The sequence below is a fragment of the Parambassis ranga genome, chromosome 7, assembly GCF_900634625.1.
Source record: "Parambassis ranga chromosome 7, fParRan2.1, whole genome shotgun sequence".
NCBI lineage: Eukaryota > Metazoa > Chordata > Actinopteri > Ambassidae > Parambassis > Parambassis ranga.
The window spans coordinates 6,233,684-6,255,833 of NC_041028.1; the positions used below are offsets into that span (position 1 = coordinate 6,233,684).

Below are 22,150 nucleotides of genomic sequence, written 5' to 3' on the forward strand. Positions count from 1 at the left end.
CACTTCACTGGTCAGAGTCGTATTGACTTACTCTGCACAGACACATACACAACTGTCTGACTCTTTGCCCTTGATTTTGGCACCTTCACCAACAGCCCTCTTTCTTTTTTTTTTTGTAGATTCTTGAACCTTTAAAAATACTGAGTTATACTGACTTTTTATGTAGCCCAGAAGACATGTATCATGTTTTTCTCTTTTCATCCTGCCTCTCACCCTCTGCCCTCTGTCCTCCCTTGTATTTGCACCCCTCCCATGGACTGGAGGTGATAAAAGTCGCCAGCAAGGGCAGCGAGAGATAATGCAACACCAGAGAGTAACAAATAGGCCAGTGGAGATGCGGCAGTTGCCCGGGCTGATCAAATGCATGTTGAGACAGACATGTGGAGGTGACAGGTAACCTCTCCTCAGGGTGAATGGTAATCACAAAGAGCTCTAATGGGTCTCTACTGGATTTGCATTTTCTTTGTGTCTCTAAAAGCTGCAGATATGTACTGTATGCAGTGTTTAAAATGAGGCAGTTGGAACGTTGGAAGATTTGAAGTTCTCTGTTGTGCCCTGTGCCAGGAGGTTAAGCCATCCAAGTCCATTAAAGTTTGCAGGATGAATGTTTTGTCTTCATTTTATGACTGCTGCAGGTGGCCAAGTCCGACCATGTGGCAGAAGATTGAGATTTCAATGGAAGACAGAAGTCATGATCTATCACTTAAGTGATGTCTGTGAAGGGAATGATCCAGTCTAATAACTGGAAAGCTATGTGGAATTACTTTGTCTCTTATTATGTGTCTCTCCACCTCGTTCCTGATCTCTTTCACCTTGATACAGTTTGATCGTTTTTCCTGATTCTAATGCTATTTTTCCGCACTGCTCTACCCCTCTCTCTCTGTTGTCAGTCCTGCTTTTCCCTTCACACTTGCTCTTGTCTCTCTCTGTGAGATTGGCAGGTCTTTAGGTTTCCAAGGCGCTGAGCTCCCCATTTTCCTTCCTCCTGTCTCATCCCCCTCAGTCTGACTGGCAGTAATTATATCAGTGTTGGTGCTGGTTTGTCCCACCGACCCCAAAGACCTGACAACCAGAAAAAGAGAGAGGACTGCTGTAAGAGGAAAAAATGTGGGGAACAAGAAAAATACTGCATGCAAAGTGGCATAATACAGAAATGAGGAAAGCAGAAGTGAAGCACAAGACAAGAGAGAGAGAGAGAGGGAGAAAGGGGGAGAGAGGGGGGAGAGGGGTATACGAAGGCAGAAAAGGTTCCACATCAGTGATTCCTGACAGGCCTTTCTTCTTTTTCATCTCCACTCTTTTTTCATTCTTTCATCATGGTTGTGTGAACTCTGTATTCACCACTGCTCACTTGAACAGACTTCTAGTTTGATAAAAAAAAAAGTGTGTTTTTTTTTCCTCCTCGGTCTTCTCAGCTGCAACCAGGTGGTTCCCACGAACCCGGGCTGTCATGCAGCAGTGGTCTGATGTGGCAGTTCTAAAATGGGGATAGAGGGATTGTTGTGGGTGATGTCCTTCTGACACTATTGCATTGAGGGCACTGAGCTCTCAGTCGGCGGGTTGTGGCAGTGTGATATCAGACAAACATCTCATCTGTGTTGAAATTCAGTCCAGTCCCATTTTTAAATCTGGTCTCCACGGAAGAGGGACGAGCAGAAATTAGGAAGTGATTCATGCGAGATGAAATTAGGCTTTTTTTTCTGACACAATGCTCTGGCATTGTTCTCGTGTGAAGGGACTTTTTTTCATATGAAAAAGTTATGAATGCACCATGTATTATTACTGTTCCCCTTTTAGCTCAATCCGCTGTATGTCTTTCTCACAATAACACACACAGACAGAACTGGGGTCCTATTAACACAGACAATGGGGGGAATGCTTTGAATGCACAGATTTTTGACGAGCTGAATTTTTCTCGAGTTTTTGTAACAAACGATAATATATAACACATGATGTACGATACATTCCTCGTTATATCATAGTTTTAAAAATCAGATTGCTGTACTTTTCTTTTTCTGTCCTACACCTCCCTGACCTCTTATGCTCATGTCTGACTTTAATAGCCGGTAATTAGTACATTAGGTAAATAGACTCTATGTCCACCCTTTGAAATGATTCACTGCAGCCACACTACAGTTGCCTTTTTGACTTGATGTGACCTGCTGAATATGCCCTGTGGCTCTCACAGAGCTGTGCTGTGACCCTGCAGTGACAACTTGTCTGCTTTTGTGTCTCACAGCAGACACTCTGTCAAAAGGGGTTGGGGTAGACAGAGAAACAGAAGAAAAAAAATATCAATATTCATGATGCAGGATTTAAATAATCAAGGACTAATCTGGCAGGAGAGACACACAGTTCCAAAAATCAGGCTCTGCCTCCGTGAATATGCACTCAGCATAATTGGAGATCACAGTGGAGTAGCGCACTGCTGCCCACCACCATCACCAAAACAGCCATCTGTTTGTAGCTGTACTGGAGTCAGTGCACCAAGCATGTAATCTGGAGTGAATGCAGCCTGTTAAGCTCTTAAAGGATTATCAATCATTTATGGTGTTGCATTTTTTTGGTGTTCCTGTTGCTCAGATCTCAGACTTTATGAATGCCTTTTGTTCTTATCACTGTTCCTTTTCCTCCCTTTCTGTTTGTACCTTCTTCCTTTCTCTGCTCCTCAGCGGCGTCCAGCTTCAGTTTTTGCCGTGCCTCCCTGGAGCACACGGTGTCTGCTGAGGAGCTGAGCTACCAGCTGCCGCGTCGCGCCGGAGGCAGCAACCTGACCTGGCACGATGGTCGCGGCCAGAAAACAGCACACACGCGCACCGTCAAACTATTGCAGCAGCCAGGCACAGAGGGCATCCAGGTATAAACACATCCACACAAACAGAGCAAAAAAGGCAGCGTGGGGTTTTCAGTGCATGTGAATGACTTGCAAATGTGTTTCTGCTCAAAAACACAGAGCACTAAGGTAAGCTGGTTAAACAAAGGAGAGCTCTAGAGATGGGCAGGTTGGACCACATCAGATATGGAAATAGAAAACTGCTCGTTTGAGCCTCAGAAATGGTTCTTTGGTATGGTTCTAAGCTTTCTTTTGGGTAGTCAAAGTAGCCAATTCATCCTGCTTTACTGATTTGTGGCTTACTTTTGCTACTTTAAAGCATAAATTAACCAATTTACACAGTAAAAAATAACATCTTCCATTCCAGAACATAACTTAAACTATAGACAGGTGAGATTTTTAAACATTGTCTAATCATATGGGACACAATCTTAGAGTCCTACAGGGGCTGGGCCTCTATCCAGTGGTGCAGTCAAGCTGTCCTAACTGAGGAAAGAACATACAGTTCTTTACGCTACGATGTGTCTGATAATCTGTCATCATCAGGGAGACAAGAGCTTCAGTGCTGCATGTCTAAAATGTCAGTGGTAAAAGGAAGTAATTGTTTTATCTTGTATGCAATGATGGCTGGTCTCACCTGAGCCTGTAGTGTGGAAAGAAATGGATTATGTAATGGAGGAATGGTACAGGGACTGTTACCTCCAGGCTTGTGTGATGTAACAGCGCTTGTACAGTGCATCCTGTGCCAGAAGCATACAGCTAATACGGACGGACTCATATGTCTAAAAAAACTCAATCATTTGACAGCAGTGTGTTTTTCCCCACAGCTCGGTTACAGTTTGAAGAGAATTAACTGCCATAAAAATGAGATATAAAAGTTATTTCAGTGTTGATTGGAGTGTGAGGAATGCCTGTGTGGTGGCTCAGTGCTCTAATGTAAGCACAGCAGCCAGAGCATCATTTACTTCCACACATCGCAATCCCATCTGTGCAGCACCAGAAAGTGGTGAAACAAAGAGGCAGAAACATCTATTTTAAGGCCTTCCGCCTGTGTTTGACCTAAAACAACATATGACACAACAGCCTCCTCCCTATTCGTCAAATGAAAGGGACCAAATAGCCCGGTGGAGGTGATTTGTTTTGTCTCCACGCCGCTTTCAAGAAACTGTGCAACAGTGAGACTGTAAGATACAGCACATATGCACTGCAAAATTTGTTCAATAATTCATAAAAGAGTGCCCCCTCAGCTATAAGCTATAAAAGGCTTAATAAAAGACGAGTGGGAAGCTGTTTCCATGTGATTACACAGAAACCGGATAATTAAACCTCCTCTATACCATGAGAAGTACGGCTTATCATTTCCTTGTGGCAACAAGCCTCTTGATGCATTATTCAACAAATGGTAGAGCTGTCCAGCTCTCTCTGCCGTGTGTGTGTGTGTCTGTGTGTATTTCTGTGTCCATCCTTGCATTTATAAACTGAAACACTGTGTGTATGTGCGTGCATTTGTCTCTCAGGAGTGATGATTAGATTATTCTCCATTACGCTGGTTGTGCACACATCAGCTGTAATGAGGGAGCCAGTTAAGTGAAACACAGCTCGGTTTCTGGAGGTGAGGTGGGACCTGGGGAATCATCCTTATCTGTTTAACAAAGCTGATATAACACATTATTCACTGCTATACAAACTCCCAGTCAGGGGAGAAAAGAAATGGTGACAGCAGTAAGAGAGGTTGGTGTCCCTGCATGCACAAACATGCCCGTTATTAGCAAAGCTGTCCCCAGCAATAATGTGTAGCGACACATAAATTATCCAAGCACACTTAAAATATATATATTTGTTCCAAATCACAACAGAGGATAAAAAAGTAATGAAACTGAACGTATTAATATTATGTTTATATAGTTGCCTCTATGATGGATACATTATTTGTTAAATCAGAGGTTGTTTGTGTTGTCACTGTGCTGCAGGTGCATCTGCTGTATGTGGACACCTATCGGCTAACTGGATTATTCCAAATAATGAGCTATAGTGTAGTCACCACACCTTCTGTGCCATCGTTGAATTTGCTTGTTTTTGGGTAGCCAGATGGGGTGAGGGGAGGGGTTTGCGGGTGGCTCATTTTGCTGTCTGACACACAGCTTGTGGTTGAACCTTTAGATGAGACTAGGGAATAGATGGAATAACAGAGACACAATTTAGCAACAGCAGCCACTGCAGCTCATTTTTTTCTGAAGCAGGGCCGAGCCTGTTACAGGAAATAGAGCTCTTATTTGCAAATAATTTGCTGTGCGTGGTACACGAATGAAAAGACCAGCCTGTGATTATTTTGCCCTCCTCATTACAGAACTCGGTGACTGACCTTATGAGCTGACACTGACACAAAAGAGGGAACTAATGGGGAAGAAAACATGGAAATATATTATTGAAAACTACTTCTAACTAAAAAAAAAAAAAAAATAAAATAAACTCTTGTCCACTCAGGCTCATTATTTTAGTAACCAAAATAACCTTAGTATTATTTTTTTATATCAAATTAGTGGTCTACAGTTCTCCATTCGACCCTGATCTGTAGTCAATGCATCCTCACAAATAAATGCTGCATTCAGTTGATAATTATACTGCCCCGATATGACACATGAATACATTTACACTGGATGGACAGAACTGAGCATATGGTCTATGTCATCTGTTCATGAGCCCGATATAGCCACAAAAGAGTGTGTAAGGTTATCTGGGTGCTTTGTGGCACACCCTGCAGCAGACCTCGTCAGCATTGATACCATCGTTTCATGACTGTCACAAATGTTTCCTTTTTACATACGGTTTTGGTTAGGCTTCAAAAAGAGAGTTAGGTTTAGGTAAAGATCATGGTTTGAGTTGAGAGTTGAGTTGAGAACACATGTATGCATGCATCCATTTTCTTACCCTGCTTTGTCCTGTGCATGGTCATGGGAAGACTGGAGCCTATCCCAGCTGTCAATAGGTGAGACGTTAGACCTGGACAGTCTGGACAGGTTTCCAGTCGATCACAGGGTTAACACAGAAAGACACACTGGGATAAACAACCCTTATTCACAACATTAAGCACACTACAAGAAATGATGTTCCCTGCTGCTACCGTCATCTTACCACCCCCCTACAAAACATAAGACATGTGGGCGAGAGATACGTACCCAGTGGTCCTTTCCAAGCGCTGTCGTCCATGGTTTGTTTGTTGACTTGATAGCCGATGAGCTAATCTGTAGTTAGCAGTTCTGAATCAGTAGTTCTCCAGAAGAACTCACTTCCAGGTCTGTTTAACAGTAAGCATGTTGGTTATCCTGCACTGTTATATTGTTATACTGCCTTCTATGACTGTGAAATAATCCAAGATAGAAATACTCTGGTCTATCAGGGCATCTGTCTTGCATGTGCAAACTGTGAAACCACCACTCTTGTTTTTCCTTTGCCTGCTTGTCATCACCATGTTAGCATTGACTGTGACCTTCTCAGTTCAAGCCATCACCTGTGCTCTGGTGCAGTGTTAGTGCACTGGAGGCCAACATTGTGAAATACACTGAGCTGTTGGGCAGTGAACCAGAAATGGTCCGGACTGTATTGTCCTTGTCCTGCCACTCAGTGACGCGTTGCTCTGTCAGAGACACACGTTTGACACACGCTAAATAGAGCGCTTTGTGAGAATTGCATCTGGCCCTTTGTCCACCCACTGAGAGGCAGCTCATATTTGCATGAGTGCAAGGAATTTACACACTCCGAGTCCTGAGGGCAACCAAAGGCAGACTTGGACAATGCTGACTTAGGCTGACAGCTCACACACTCACCCAAAGTTAAGTAGACACTCACAAAGGTTCTGAAGCAGAGTCATAGTGATACACTCAAACACACAAATACACAAGGAGACACAAGGGTGCTAAATGATGCAACAGAAGCTGCCAGGGAAAAGAGGCGTGAGAGGATTCTACAGAGAAGAGACAAATGAAGGATGAGATGTGATGAGAGGTGTGAGGGAGATATGAAGGATCATGTGTCAGGATCTGTCAGGCTCTTTGGACTGGAGAGACAGATTGACGATCTGATTTTGTAATGACAACAAGTATTAGATGGAGAGAGTTGTTCAGTCAGACAGCAGAGCACACAGACAAGATAGAGGACGAGTGTTAAGCATCCTGTGGAGAGATGAAGTGACAGCATGATGCAGAGAAAAGTGGGCTAGCAGCTGTAAGATACAATGCATGATATGCATAAAATGCAGTACACCCTCATTCAAATACACACATATCTTTTACTGCTAATTGGCGTAGCATCATTGATCGATCTCAAGCAGGATCTGGATGTGCAGATACACACAGGCAGTCTTTGGAAGAGAGGTGTTATCGGTCACAAAGAGTGAATTTTAAGGATTCCCCACGCTCCCCTGACTTTAAGCTAATCCCCGACTCAGAATCACAGAGAGGCAGGCCATGCACCCTCACAAACACACACACACGTAGAAACACAGGCACATAAATGGACAAAAAAAAGCTTGGTGCACAGAAGTCAAGGAAGAAGAAAGATTGAAGTAAGAGACGAGAGAACGAAAGGACAGAGGGGAGGGGAGAGGGATGTCAGGCAGGGAGAGAGGATAAAATTTATGAGGAGCAAGTAGAGGGAGGATGAGAGACATGATAGAACAAAGTAAGCAGGGAAGGACAAATAAGCTGTTGGAGGATACAAACAGAATGATCAATAGAGAACTGCGGAAAGAAAAGTGCTGGAAAGGGAGAAAGCAGGAAGATAAATACACAGGACTCCTGCAGATACATGTTGGGTATCTCAATGTCCAATTTCAAGACAAAGTAAAAACAAGACTTGATTCTACAGTCAATAATTTTTGGAATGAATTATTTTGATACTCCTCCTGTAGCAACAGCAGAGCCAGAAACAGTTTAATGTGTCCACACAGTATAAAATATCAATCTGTTTTATCTCTCAGTCTGCTGTTTCTAGTTCCAGTTGCTTTGACTGTAAATAATGTTACACTTTGCTCTCCTATCCAAACCAGGAGCCTCATGTAGGTAAAACAAAACAAAAATCCAAATGGAAAAACTTTATTTTGTGATTTTGTGTGAGGTTGTGTTTCCATTTGACATACGTGGTTGATGACGCTGTAGTTAAAAGACCAGCAAAGTCCACAAATGTGAAATAAACACATATATTTCCTGCTGTTTTCCGCACTCTTCTGTCCCTTTATCTCTTATTCGACTTCCACTCCCTGTACAGCCTGTACCTTACTGATCGCCCCCCTCCACATCTCACCTCCCTCCCCTTCTGTACGTAACAAATGAGGGACCTCCTCCGGTTGGACAGAAGTAGGTCTCAGAAGGAGCGGGGCGGTAGTAAAGGGTGAACGGGGACAACAGAGAACTGGCCAGAGGAGATACAGTCTGATGGATGGCCAACAAACGGAGCGAGAAAAGCGAGGGAGGAAAAAAAGGGAGAAGGAGGGATGATGGGGAGCTATCATTCCATTTCCCTTCTGTCTGACTTCTTGATGATGAAGGCCATTACTCACGCAAAGAGTACTCCACTCTGCACTCTCTGTCTTTTGTCTTTGTTCACCCTCTCTGGTGTTTTTTTGTCTCTGTGCTGTTCGTTCAGGTGTGAATAACAAATACACGTCAACAAATGTGTCTTAAAATATTCAGCGATTTCTGAAGCACTTTTCATTTGTTGTGAATGAAGCAGTGACCCTGCGGCTCAGACATTTTTGGCAGCATTTGGTGACATTTTTTTACTCAAAATAGGTCCCTGGATTATTATTAATTTGCCTGCTCAATTTTTAACGGTGCCATCTGGGGTTGTGTTAATTCGTGTTTTAATGTTATGGGTTGCAGAGCCAGCAGGGAAATCTCTATCCACATCAAATTGTGCAACCTGCTGTATGTGTATTACGTTATCCCTGGCATATAAATGTACAATTACATAATTTTCCACGTCATTTAAGATCTTCCTTTTCAATTCCATATGAAAACAGTCCCTGCTTCAGATGTAAGTGATTATGTTTAATGCATTTAAATGTGTATATTTCTAATCAGTGAGAAGAAGACGGTGATTATACCTCGACCCGTCTAACATCTCTGTATCAGTTCACCACATTTTGTTACCATAAAGCTGTACTTTAGAAGATTAGCTTTACCATATGGTTGTTACACTTAGCTTAGCATAAAGGATCCATCTTGAACTTATAAATGCTGACATATAGAGTTTGTGTAGAATAACAAGAAGAAAGATCTCCCTAGTTTGTGTTTGCTGTGTTTCTTGTAGCAACGTCCAGGCTTTAGGACTCATTCAGGGCAGCGGTGGTGGTGCTCTGTGTGAATATGTTCAAGAGGTTTGCAGTTCTCATTACAAGATTTGCCAATATGTGTGGCCAATAGGGGCCTTTTTTTTAGTTTAGTGGGGCCTCCAAACATTTGCATGGTTCTCCTTCTCTGGTTATATCTTACTGTAATAACTACAAATCACTTTTTATGGGGGCTGTGGGTTTGACTATTTCTTGGCCAGGCGCAGCAACGCGCTGGGTCTGTACTCATATTAAACAGTTTAGGGAGGCATCAATCTTCCCATCTAAGCAAGTGAATTAAAGTATTTCTCTAAACAAACTATACTGTTAAAACTTCTCAGTATTTGGGGTCACAGGACTTTTTTGTTGGGTCCTTAGAGGGCAAAAGGCAGATATTTGTCTGATTTAAGTACATGTTTATTCATACTTAATGGTTGACGGTGCTCAGGCTCACTAAATGTTAGCAGATGTTAGGGCGATGCTCAAAGATGAGGGAACATTTTCACCTTCTCCTGTCCACACTTAATCATCCACATGAGATTTCCACACCTCTTCCAACTCAATCTCATTAATGATTATGGGTAAGCAGTAAATTTGGGTTATTAAAATGGCTTCATTGCTCCACTGAGTCGGGCTAGAAGTATTTGTGTAATTAGGAAACAAGCAAACACGCTTGAGCAGAGAAATGGAGTTGTTTTCAATTACGGCCTACAAAGCAGTTTGCCAGTGGACCAGCCAGAACTTGAGGGTTGATTGGTGCTTAAATTGACAGAAGACGATCTCATTACAGCAGCTGGCAAATAAATAGTCATGAACTTGTGTCTGTCACATATTAAGATGTGAAGGTGTTGTCGTGTGCTGGTCTTTGTGCTTTTAATGAGTATGTGGCATGGTATGTGGTATGTGTGGGGGAACGTCGGGTATAAAGCGAGTGCAAGTGTGTGTGTGTGAGTCGCATTGGTGTGTATGACATTTCAGCATACATAATCCCATTTATTGCAGTCAGTTATGGAGTGGAACCGTTTGGCAGCAGTTCTGTGTTTTTCTGTTGAAAATCAGCCAAGGCCTTTGTTGTGGCGTTGGCTCAGTCAGAGCATGAATGAATGGATTAGATATGAGAGTATCACACAAGAGTTTAAAAAAAAAAAAAGTTGAGGGGATGAGGTTGTGTTTTCTGCCTAGATGAACTGGTTGTGACTTTATTAATATCCCCATTAATTCCCTGTGCATGCCTATGCCAAACAAAGAAAAAGCCAGCTGTCTGGATCAGAGGAAGGTGTGTGTGTGTAAGGGAACAATGAAAATGAGAAGAAAAGAGACATTGTCACACAACAGAAAGATAAAGATGACAGAATGACATAAATGTTGTGCTGACTGTATAATGAAGGTATCGCTGTCAGGAAAAATTACCTCCAAAATAAGACCACACCGGTTAGAAAGCGACACAACGTCAGCATGCATACTGGTCAGATTTATATATGGAATGTAATTACAGTATCAATATAAGTTGTTGACAGGGGGAATGAAGTGCCACATAAATTAGAATAATGGACTCACTGGGAAAATATGGTGATGCAGTACGAATAGCAGCTTTTCATCCGTCTGTCTAAATTGGCGTTGAAAGGTGAAAACTGTGCATGTGTTTATGGGGGGGAAAAAAACAGCTGTTTGCCCCTTTCATGCCTTCAAACCCTTCAAACCATATGTTCACTGTTCTTGTGTGATTTTCATTAGTTTCATACAAGAGTGAGCCACCAATCCTGCCAGATTTTACACCAAAAAGGTCTCATTCTGGCTTGTAAGAGAGAAATATCACAGAAATATTATAGCCTTCTTTTCCATAATTTGCACATTTTCTATTTGTGATTTACCAGAAGGGATTATTTTATAAAGTACTGTATCAGAATGCATCACTGCAGTTCATTTCATTTTAATTGAAAAAAAAAAAAAAAAGCCCTCCAAGTTGCATGTTTAACGAAGCTAGTGCAATTACAAGGTGTTAAAAAGCAATGCTCCAAATTGCTTCATACAGTGTGTTACCTCGGGAAATGAGAACACAAATACACACACACACTTATTGTTCTTTTTCCTCAGCGTACACACTACATTGAATAACATGCAGTTCTCCGCTCGTTGTGTTTCAGCTGCGTCCAGGCGAAGCCTTCACTGTGTATCACACCAGTCCTACGCTGTCCAGTCTGTCCAAACCTGTGGTGCTGTGGACTCAGCAGGATGTCTGCAAGTGGCTTAAGAAACACTGTCCTCACAACTACCTGACCTACGTAGAGGCCTTCTCCCATCATGCCATCACAGGTACAGTGCAACACAGCTAAAGATGATCTTGTAGTCTTGTGAGAATGGAATGTGATGAAACACATATTTTAGGACAAAAACTTGTCAACAAGCTTATCAACTGTTTTCTTTGCTACAGTAGTCTTGATCGGCCTGATATTTTAACATGCTTGTAATGTACAACTATCTGTACATTACATTCACAATGAGGCATCTAAAGAATCTATCATCTATCAGGAGGGATGCACCCATCCAATATTAATATTCACTAAAGACCTGGGTATGGGATAATGGAGGTTGTACATGGGACTGATCATGCTTCTGCAGCATGCAAGCAGACTTGATGAGGTAAACGTGAAGCGAGTCAAAGACTCCGCTGTATGGAGGGATTTCTTGCTTGGTAACCCTAACAAGTTTGACGGTTACTTGTTATATCTGCAAAGGCAAAGGAAATGACATCAGATCAGTATAGTTATCAGAAAAAAAAGCTGGAACAGTGCAGGCATAGCTCTTTGGGTATTGACCTATTAATATTCTAAAATGTCTAGAAGTGACCTCAGAGTAGTCGTTTGAAGGCATCGCCAGATATTATTATCCGTAGACGTTGGTTACTGACCTCTCCCCCCTTTCAATAAGCACAGACATTGCAAACCATTGCCATAAAAGGCTTAGCAAATCTCCCATAGGTTGTATTTTTAGGTTTGTGGTTCCACAGCTTAGCTTTTTCAACTGGAAACAGGTTTACACCCAAATCTCTGCAAAGGAGATTTAAAAGGCATTCATGTGAGGTAACGAAAGAAATGCTGCCTATTTTTGGAGAAGAAAGGCAAAGCTGCGGAAAAAATGGTGGGTTATCGTGTTTCGAGTTCAAACAACATGCTTGCACACATTTATTTGTTAGCAAGCCCACACAAACAGCATGCAAGTGCCTGTGCACACAAACCACCAATAGACACACATGAGCATGTGCAGATAAATGTGTACACACACACACAGCCTTGACAGACCAGACAGTAGAGCAGTTCCTTTTTTAGTGTCTCAGAGAGAACAGATTGCTGTGTTGTGCCGCAGGTCAGCCACCACTCACTTACATTTGCATGCATACACACATACACACAAACATACACACTGGCTTCAGGGTTAACAATGCTGCCACGGTTGTAGCTGCAGCAGCTCTGATCACATCATTTTTATTTATGTATTCTGAAACAGAGAGAGTGAGAGAGGCTTAGATCCAATTATTCATATGTATTCACTTGCTGATGTCCAGCTGGACTTCATTCTGCTTTGGTTATTAGCTCCTGCTTTTTCTTGTGCAAATGTTGGGCTAAATGTGTGTTTTTGTTGTTGATTCATATGGTCAGCATCAAAGAATGGCATCAGTGAGTGTCCTACATACCAAATTCCCTGCTTTTTTTCTGAAGGAGCTCTCAAACTGCCAAGAAATGGATTCTCTGTCTGTGTCATGTTAGTTCAGTGACCCAAAAGTATCTCTCTCTGTGTCTCAGTCAGGACGCCATTACAGTGGAACAAGCTGCCTGAGGAGATCAGTGTAGCTTCTTTAGCATCTCTTGCACTCAATTAGCGGATAACGGTTCATATTCGGCTGTACTTCTCCACTTCTTTCATGAATGCTGCTTTTTATCATGTTCAGTGTTAGAACATAGTCGGTTGCCACTGGTCTAGATGGCAGAAGAGAATATCAGATTATTCTTATGTGCAATGTGCCTATATTTATATTCTGCCACACTGTACAGTAATGTAAAGGAGCAACGTTTTATTTTAACTCTGTGTTGTACCTCCTCTGTTTGTGGTTGTTGCGCTACTCGGCCCAAATGATTGTGTTGTGTGATGCATCGTGTGTTTTGTGACAGAAGCCCTGTTTTGCCTTGGATTATAAATCTGATCTTAATCTGGGTGTATTCTCAGAACAATGATTACATTCTTTACGTTCACAGCAGTTTTTTTTGTTGTTGTTTTTTTTTTTACCTTCTGTCCACATTGTGATAAGCAATAATTAATGTGCAGCAGGTCAGCAGATGTAAAGTCAATAAAACGGATACCTGCTGTCCTGAGTTTATGTGCAGTAAGCTTCATGGATTGCATTCGCAGACACAGATCTGATCACAAAGCCAGCTAGCATTGCCTTCCAGCTCTGGCTATATATTTACACCTTGTATTAATATTCCATTTTTCCTTACCTTGGTAATATATCCCAGTGAAGGTGACAATTTTATTCCAGGTGTGAGTGATAGATAGGATGGATTGGATAGACGTATAAAGCGGGGCGCAGTATGAAGACCATAATACTGAGTGTGGGGGAAAAAAATGATAGTTAAACACGACTGTGGGACTTAACCTTGGTGGCTTTGTTTGTACAGAAGTGTAATATGGGTATGCAGGCCTTCAGGGAGAGTATAAAATGAATTGGATGGCTATCAAAGCTTTAAACTAAAGGTTGTTCTTTCCTAAGGATGTCTTCACCTCCTCTCCCTTGGATTGCTTTTCAGACTGCTTTAAGAGTCATTATAGTCCTGAGCAAGACTGAGCTCCCTCCCATTTGCCCACAGACATTGTTAATAAGCAATTTATTTTGAAGCCAAATTGAGAGAAGCAATCTGTAGTGAAACAGCTTTTGTTTTGGTGTCTCTTTTCTCCCTTTGACAGCATACTTTCCCTATCTACAGGCAATTATTAGGAGCTGTATTAAGTCTGTCTAAGGGGAATTGATTTGAGCTCCATTCATCTGCTTTGTCTCATTTGTACACACACGCATTCACAGAGGAAGGGCAGTTTTTTTCTTTTCTAGGACACACTGGCACTGCTGTTGGCAAGCACACACAAGAGGGCTTTAGTGGAGATGGGGTGAAGAGGTTGATGCAGACAAAAGTGTGTATGCGTAAAAAAAATACTAAAACTGTGAAGAAAATAGATGAAAAATTATTGTTAGTGAATCCCCAAGATAGCTGTGCTCACACAAAATATTTTATTCGGGTATATATGGCTAGAAACAGGGAGCACCTGCTCGTAGGAGAAACAAATAATCTGCTTTTAAACAGCATGTCCATGCACCTCACACACACACACACACACACACACAAAACATTCAACCATTTCAAAAGCGGCCGGGTTTGTCCTGGCTTTATTTTCCCAGGGAGTGCAGCCAGCTTGGAGGTAACTCTTGTCTGTATTGTTCCAGCCTGTGAAATAAAAACAGTTTTTGTCCTCATTTGGACTGGCTACTTCTGCAAGAGATGAATATCTCAAAGACATGGAAAAACAATAATTGCTGCTTCATATGCAGCGATCTGCTCCACACAAAAGAAAATCAATATTAAGAAAATCTTTATCAATCAGATAGTTTAAACTGGCCACAGTACAACCAAGTACTTCAGCACTGTCCTGAGAGATTGGTTTGAATTTTTTAAAATGTCAATACATTCATCAAATGCATTTTCCCATCTGAAGTCCTATCTCAGTTTACCTCCACAGGGTACACAGACACACACTCACAGAGTCCCTCTTTGCACAGGAGAGTCGTTACAAGAAGAAATAAAATTAAGATTGGAATAGACGGAGCTGAAGTTTGATTGGTGGGAGTAAATCGGTCAGCAGATGAGTCGGCTGAATCATCAAGATGAAAATATGGAGAGTCTGTCAAGAAAGTGATGGAAGCAAAAGAGTCCCAGGAGCAGAAAACTTTCAGGCTCTTAAGAAAATCCAAGTTTTTATTGGTATTGGTGATATTTTGCAGTTATAGTAGCCCTATGAATGAATTTCTGAGCACCGTGAAAGGTAGCACGTTGTACTTAGCATTAGTCAGGCAACATATGGAACAAAAATAAGCATAAAAGGCACGAACTTTAAAACTATTAGTAGACAAGAATAATGTTACTGTTGTCAGTGTAATTCATTGCCACACCTATAACTGTTGGTGTGTCCTGACAAGATGCTGAAGCCTTATAAAACAGATTTGTGTGAATAGCTGCCTCCCACTGTAAACAGATGATGGGAACCGAGTCATAGTCGGAGCATTGTGCCCAAAGTTTACTGCAGAGTTTCCAGGTTTAGTGATTCATTATGGTGGTGGGTGGTGAGCTGTGAGGCCAATGTACCTGCAGAGACTCATGCAGTTCAGAGGGGGGAGCGTGGTCCCAAGTGTCCCTTAAATATACCTCACATACACCCGTAGCTATAAAAACATTTATAGAACTTAACTATACCCGTTGAATACATGATGCAGAGAAGACAAAGGTCATGAGTGGTGCTGTGACATACAGCTCTCTTCAAAGAGCCTTACACTGCTGTGGTTAAGCTGTTCAGTAGAATATGTCTTGGGACCTTATCGATTTTTACTTAAAAAATCTTTAATATCACCTCACACTCCAAATCTGCTCTCCTCCATAAAGACTGCCTAATAAAATATGACTACCGACTCGCCATTAAGGGCATTTATATTTCATGGGATCAGAAGACACAGGTTTCTAATTCTCTTTCCCTCCTCTGCCTCTTTACTGTGCTCTTTTTTCCTCTCTCCTCTCATCCCACCGACATGCTTACCAGCAACAGAAGGATAAACGAAGGACCAATTTCAGACTTCAAACTGTGTATTGGTGTGTGTTTGAGAGGGGAAAAGGAAGACTATTATACCATGTGTATGAACATAGACGTGTGTGCATAACCTGTGGGATGTTTCCTCTGCAGACCATACAGAGAAAATGAAGGGAGAGAGAGAGAGAGTGTGCTGATGTTTAGGGCGAAGAAACAGGAATGAATGAATTGATATGGAGTGGGAGCTGCATGAATAATGAGCCTAATTATGATTTGGGCATCATACAGAGCTGCTGCAGGTATGATGGATTCCTCTTCTTTCAACACTGGTGAAGGACTTAGCTCTCTTACCCACATAAACCTCTGTGTATGTATGTGTGTGTATTTGCACCTCCTTGCATATGTCTCTTGTGTTTGTATGAGTGCAGCTGTTTGTTGTTGAAGCTGTTTACTGTGTGTAATGGTATGTTAAATGTGTGTGTCCCCAGGGTTAATGATCAAACTCTGTAGTAAAACTCAACCAGAGAAAACAGCCAGCCTCTGTACAAACAGGAGGCTGCAGCGCTTCACACTTTACACATTAAAGCAAATTTAAAATCATCAAGCTAAAACATAAATTAAACCCTGAACTGGGGCTGTAAATGTCTGACAAACTGTAATTTCCATAAAGAAGAGGGATGCCATATAATCCATTCATTTATTTGTTGACAGTTGCAGTTCACATAAAATAATCACATAACATGCTGTTGTGTGTGTGGCCGTTCTTTTGGAGGATCTTATACACACTTTTGCCTCCTCCTCTCCCCCTCACAGGACGGGCGTTGCTGCGCTTGAACGGGGAGAAGCTGGAGAGGATGGGAATAGTCCAGGAGACGCTGAGGCAGGAGGTCCTCCAACAAGTCCTCCAGCTGCAGGTCAGAGAAGAGGTCCGCAACCTGCAGCTACTTAGCAGAAGTAAGTGATGAGACGTTGTGTGCAAGTAACCATTTTGTGTGAGAGACTTTTTTAAGGGGGGGGGGGGGGGAGTCACTGTGTGGCTAAATTGGGAGAAGGCAGGCTGAGACCATGCCTGCCTGCTGTGTCATGCATGCAGTTGGACATCAGAGTGCAATTGTTTTCTGGCCAACTGTGTGTGGTTGTATTGATGGGAGCTGTTGATTTGCTGCACTGCCTCTGAATGATGATTGTGGTAAACACTTTTATTATCCAGCCATCAATACACCGCCTCCATCACTCACTGCTGACCTGCATTCAGCAGGTGATGCGGCTATGCCTCTTGTAAGCATGTGTTTTTCTCATTGTGCCAATTGTTGCAGATGGTTGTTTTCTTCGTGAGTCACCAAAATGCCCGCAGAATTTCCTTTCTCCTCTGACAATGCTGTCTCTCAGTTAAGCAACCATTTGTTCCTTTTATTTACTAGACGAAACCTAAAAAAAGGGATTCACTAAAGTTTTCCGCCTTCATCAGATTTTTGTATTTTAACTCCGGCAGCGTTTGTATTCAGAGCCAAATGCAAGAGCAGCTTACAGGTACTTCACTCAGGTTTTCCTTGGGGCACTGTAATCTTCAAGATCATGGCCTACGTATATTCAGCCACAGCATCCCTGCTAAGCACATACTGCAAATAAGAGGAGCTCTGCAGCATTTAAGGGGAATCGCTACAAGTGTGTAGCTCTGGTCCCTCGTAACTCACTACGCAGGAGTGGAACAGAAGAAAAGTGTGGAGGTATTAAAGCATTCTGAAAGAGCTTTTTTTGTCTGTTGAAATAATAGCACAGCCATTTACTCTAAATGACCCAATCTCCCTCCACAGAAGTGCTTCAGTCTAAAATAGACTGAATTGTAAAAAAAAAAAAAAAAAAAAATCAGGCTGAGCAATGAAGTTTTTTTTTTGCCATCAGCCAATCACTGATGGTGGAAGGGCTCTTATAATCAAACAAGTAAATGAAGTGGTCTCTGCACTTTTTACAAGCTCTCATCACTTCCTCATCATTCACGCTGCTGCCGCTGTTTGGTTGTCTGCATGTTCTTTACTCACTGCAGACTTTGCTTTGAGGTGAGTGCTGTGACACTTTCATTTCATGTCGATTTTAATCTTTCCATGACCCATCCTTCGGGACATGAAAGTGTCTTTGTAGGGACTTTGTACAGAGCCAGAGATTTTCACAGTACTGTCAAAGTGAGATAGATAAAGTTGAGAGTGAGAGGAGGTACAACATACACTGTAAAAAGGGCTCCTGGCTGTGACATTTAAATCTGTAAACTGTTTGTCTGAAGTTCAACACGATATAAAAAAAAAAAGTGATTTGAAACCGCAACTGCAAAGAAAGAACTGGAAGAGCGGGAAGAAGAAAAGCAGCCAGCATATGAATGTATTATGATTTATGAAAACACAAATACAACAAATGAAGTGCTAGATTCAAACTTTTATGGATGTCTTTGACTTCTCTTTCTTACACCGATGGATCACAACATCCAAACTCACTGTGTTTTGTAATCACAGCTCCCCCCCTTACAGAGTAGAAAAAGTGCTTTTGATGACATTTATGCAAATCAAGCATTCTGAATCGAATTAACCTAAGAGATGCAATTCAACCAACTGGTAAGGAGGGAGAATTAAATTGCTGTTGGACACTTCTATTAACTGAGCAATGCAAATGTAATTTCCCAGTTCAGCAGGCTCTGACTCTGAAGCTGTAAGGGCGAGCTAATTGGGTGGCCTCGTACAACACCTGAGCGTCACAAGGTTGGAGGGTGTTCAGGGGTGATACAGAAGGTGGGAAGGACCGATAATGGGGATATTTCAGTGTTTTAAATGAAAAGCGAAGTGTGATAAGGTGGTGAGAAGGCAGTAAATGAGGGCCAAGGTGTCGACTAAAACCTGTAAAAAAAACAGTGTGACGACTGACATCGCAACAAATGTTATGCAACCAACAGGCTAATTAAAAGCCATTAACTTACTTCAGAATACTTAAGCAGGGTGTTAGTGGTCCTGGGATTGTTCGTAGGTGACAGGGCCAGACTCAGACTGACCTTGTTTCCCCCTCTTTGGTTGAGACTGCATTTTCTCAACAACTATTTTATAGATTGAGAGGAAAGTTTGGTGCAAACCTCCCAGACTATGAATCTTTATAGTTTTGGTCACGGCTTTTATTCTGGCACCAACGTGTAGTTGACATTTATGTTTTTATGCCTCTGCACTACATCATTTTTGCATCTTCTCTTAAGATTTTGGTGTCAAAGATTTCACTGGCTATAAGCTCACATTTTTTCTCCAGTTTTGGATAGATATTTATTCACTTGGACTCAAGGTTGGACTCATTTGAATCTGACGGTCATGCGTCAAACGTCAAGGTCGTGTCTGTCTCAGTGTCTGATCAATATCTCATAAATGCCTTTATTGAATGTGATCAATGTTGGAGCAACCTGTCTCTCATGGAGGAACTCATTAAATGTTGTAACATTTTTCTTACCATAATTTAGAAATGCACATTCTAATGATTACAAAATGTATGATTAATAGGGTGAAATCTAATGAGTTATGATCTTATTTATGAAAGTCATTTCTTAAAATATTTAAATATATGTTTAAATACCAGTGCCTTTTTTGGATGGAAGTCACCCTGTGTAGAACTGAGTGAGAAAAACACTGAAAAAAGATGCTGATGTTTTGACGGAGGTGTCATGGTTGGAGAAGCATGGTGATGCTGTAATGGAAGGATAAGAAGAAAGAAAGAGGCTGACTCGCACAGGAGCTAATGCACATTAAGGATTTGCACTCATGTTCGTCTTTGCTCATATACTCCAGCTATTCACCCCTCAATGATTAACCCAATACACATTTCTGGTGTGATTCACTGGAGCCGTCATACCACCTGTCAGGTCTGACTCATCTCCAATGGATTCACCAAAAATTAAATATTGATCTCACGGTAAGTTTTGAACAGCGAGTGAAAATACTAAATAAGCTGAATCTGATGTGAGGGTTTGTCTCTGATCTAAGCCCTGATAGCTCTGTTTAACACAACCCTTACACGACCAATAAGTGCTCTTGTCAGTGATTCTTAAAACTTTGCAAAGCATAAGAGCTCTCAGAGTTCCTCTGCTTTTGAAAGTTGATCCAGAATAAGGAAGACAGGTGATGGGGGAAAAGATCACCTGAGGGGTACAACATAAATATGGGAGGCTGAGAAAAGAGAGACACGAGTGTAATAAGAGGACAGACAGCTGCTACTGGAGGTGTGATGTTAAACGGAATAGAGAAAAAAGATGAAACTGACAGATCACAGAGATACAGGAATGAAATGGATAAAGAGGTTAAATGAGAGACACGGTTAGTGAAAGAACCCCCTGCCTGATAGCACTCTTATTCCCCTGCTACAGGGCCCTACTTTTACTCCATGTTAATCTGTCTGTAGCAGACTGTCTTGCTCAGAGCACTGTAATAGCATTTCACACTCGACACAAAATCACATTACTTGTGTTGTTGAAAATGTTGTTCCCCCACACAATAGCAAACAAACAACATTTAGTGCAAATTCAACAAAGCGTGTTTGTCACTGAAAGGGATTGATATGCATTGTTTTACAGAAAATGTGGAACAAATATTGATTTGAAGATGATCTATACGCTTTTAGGATGGTTTGATTAGAAAATTGAATCAATGAGGATTTAACAACAGACTCAGGGTTATTGACCTGCCTCCACCATTGGTCAGAACTGACAAAACTGTAGGAGTAACTCTGATGTCTTCAGGGTCGGCCTCGTTTGAGGTTGAAGATATTTGACAGAACCTGCCTTGCGAACTGAAGGTGTAGACATGCAAAGATAAAACTAAAGGTGTGTCAGGATGTGTCAGCCTCAGCTGCACCAGCTGTGAATGTTCTTTTCTACTCTGTTTCTTGCAAGTCCCTGTGGTCACAGAGGTGCAATATATTACTGCTGCAGTGCCCTTTAAAGGTGGTGACTTCTCTGGTTAGGTGTTTGGTTTTCTGTAGCCCGTCCTGAGGCTCTGAAAAGCATGTGATCTCTTCAAAGACTCTCCTCTGCCTTCTTCAGTCCTGTGTTTTCTGCCTGCTGGATTTTGTATTTGGATTGTGTAGAGTGCATGAATAGAAACATGATGAGAAATATGATGTTTTACACAACTCAAAAGAAAATTGTTGATTATACCTCTTGTATAATCTGTCCCACTGTGCTCCACATTCAGCTTATGTTGTGCATTCATGGCTGTCAAAATGCAACTTTCCAAGTAACTTAGATTTAAAATGTAGTCACATACAGTAGTCACTAACATTTGAAAGATTATGCTAATTCAATCGAAGTTGAATGCAAATGTATATACGCTCTTCCAACACAGCTGTTTATGGCTCCTCTGGTAACCCGGCCATGATCGGGATAGCTTTTTATTTTTTGTGCATGAGTCTTGTTACTTGTATTTTTAGACACTTCAGTCACAGTATTTCATGTGTTTCCACCAGGCCAGGCTGTTTTATTTCAGTCACACTGTGAAAGGTAAGGTTGATGTCTTTCCATAGCCGGAAGCCACTACAGCTCTCCCGGGGTATACTGTGAACCATGCAGGGGTTGTAACATCTGGAAAGCTCTGGGAGGAGGGGAGGATTCAGATCAGAGCCCAGCGGGAGCTCTGCCCTCTTTCTTCTTCTTAGCCGCTAGTTGTTGGTATATCTTCATAATAAACTGTCTGCACCTCCTTCCTCCCTTACATATCAAATTTTTATCAAAGTCGGGCTGTTCTTGTATGTGTTTAGCAATCTGCCAATACTTTTTTTTAAAGTTTTTTTTAGCTAAAACACCTGATCCTTCCCACCATAAAAAGATGTGTTGTTTGGCACTTTGGTTGCCGTTGGAGACTGTCTTGGTAACCTTTAAGGTATGAATTGCCTCTGTGGATGTTGCCCATCCTCACAGAGCTTTACTCAGAGCTCCGTGCGGTGCCTGCCAGCTGAACTGTAGCTCTGAATTAGAATATGAATGGAACTCTGAGCGTGACAGACAGAGAAGAAGGAGGAACATGTCATTTCTTCTCAGTGCAAATTTTGCCCGGTTGCTGTCCCCCTCCCTCCCCTCTTCCCAGCGCTCCTCTCTGAGGCTCTGACGACTCCACAGGGAGCTCATTTAAAAGAAT

General features: G+C 41.9%; 1 protein-coding gene across 1 annotated transcript in view; it reads left to right on the forward strand.

The window, feature by feature from the left end:
* samd10b (sterile alpha motif domain containing 10b) overlaps window positions 1–22,150 on the forward strand; it is a 38,385-nt gene that overhangs the window by 14,039 nt on the left and 2,196 nt on the right. The window contains exons 2-4 of the mRNA XM_028410384.1: window positions 2,673–2,857; window positions 11,303–11,471; window positions 16,815–16,955. Of these exons, the coding sequence (XP_028266185.1) occupies window positions 2,673–2,857; window positions 11,303–11,471; window positions 16,815–16,955 (495 nt within the window). The remainder of the gene's footprint in view (window positions 1–2,672; window positions 2,858–11,302; window positions 11,472–16,814; window positions 16,956–22,150) is intronic.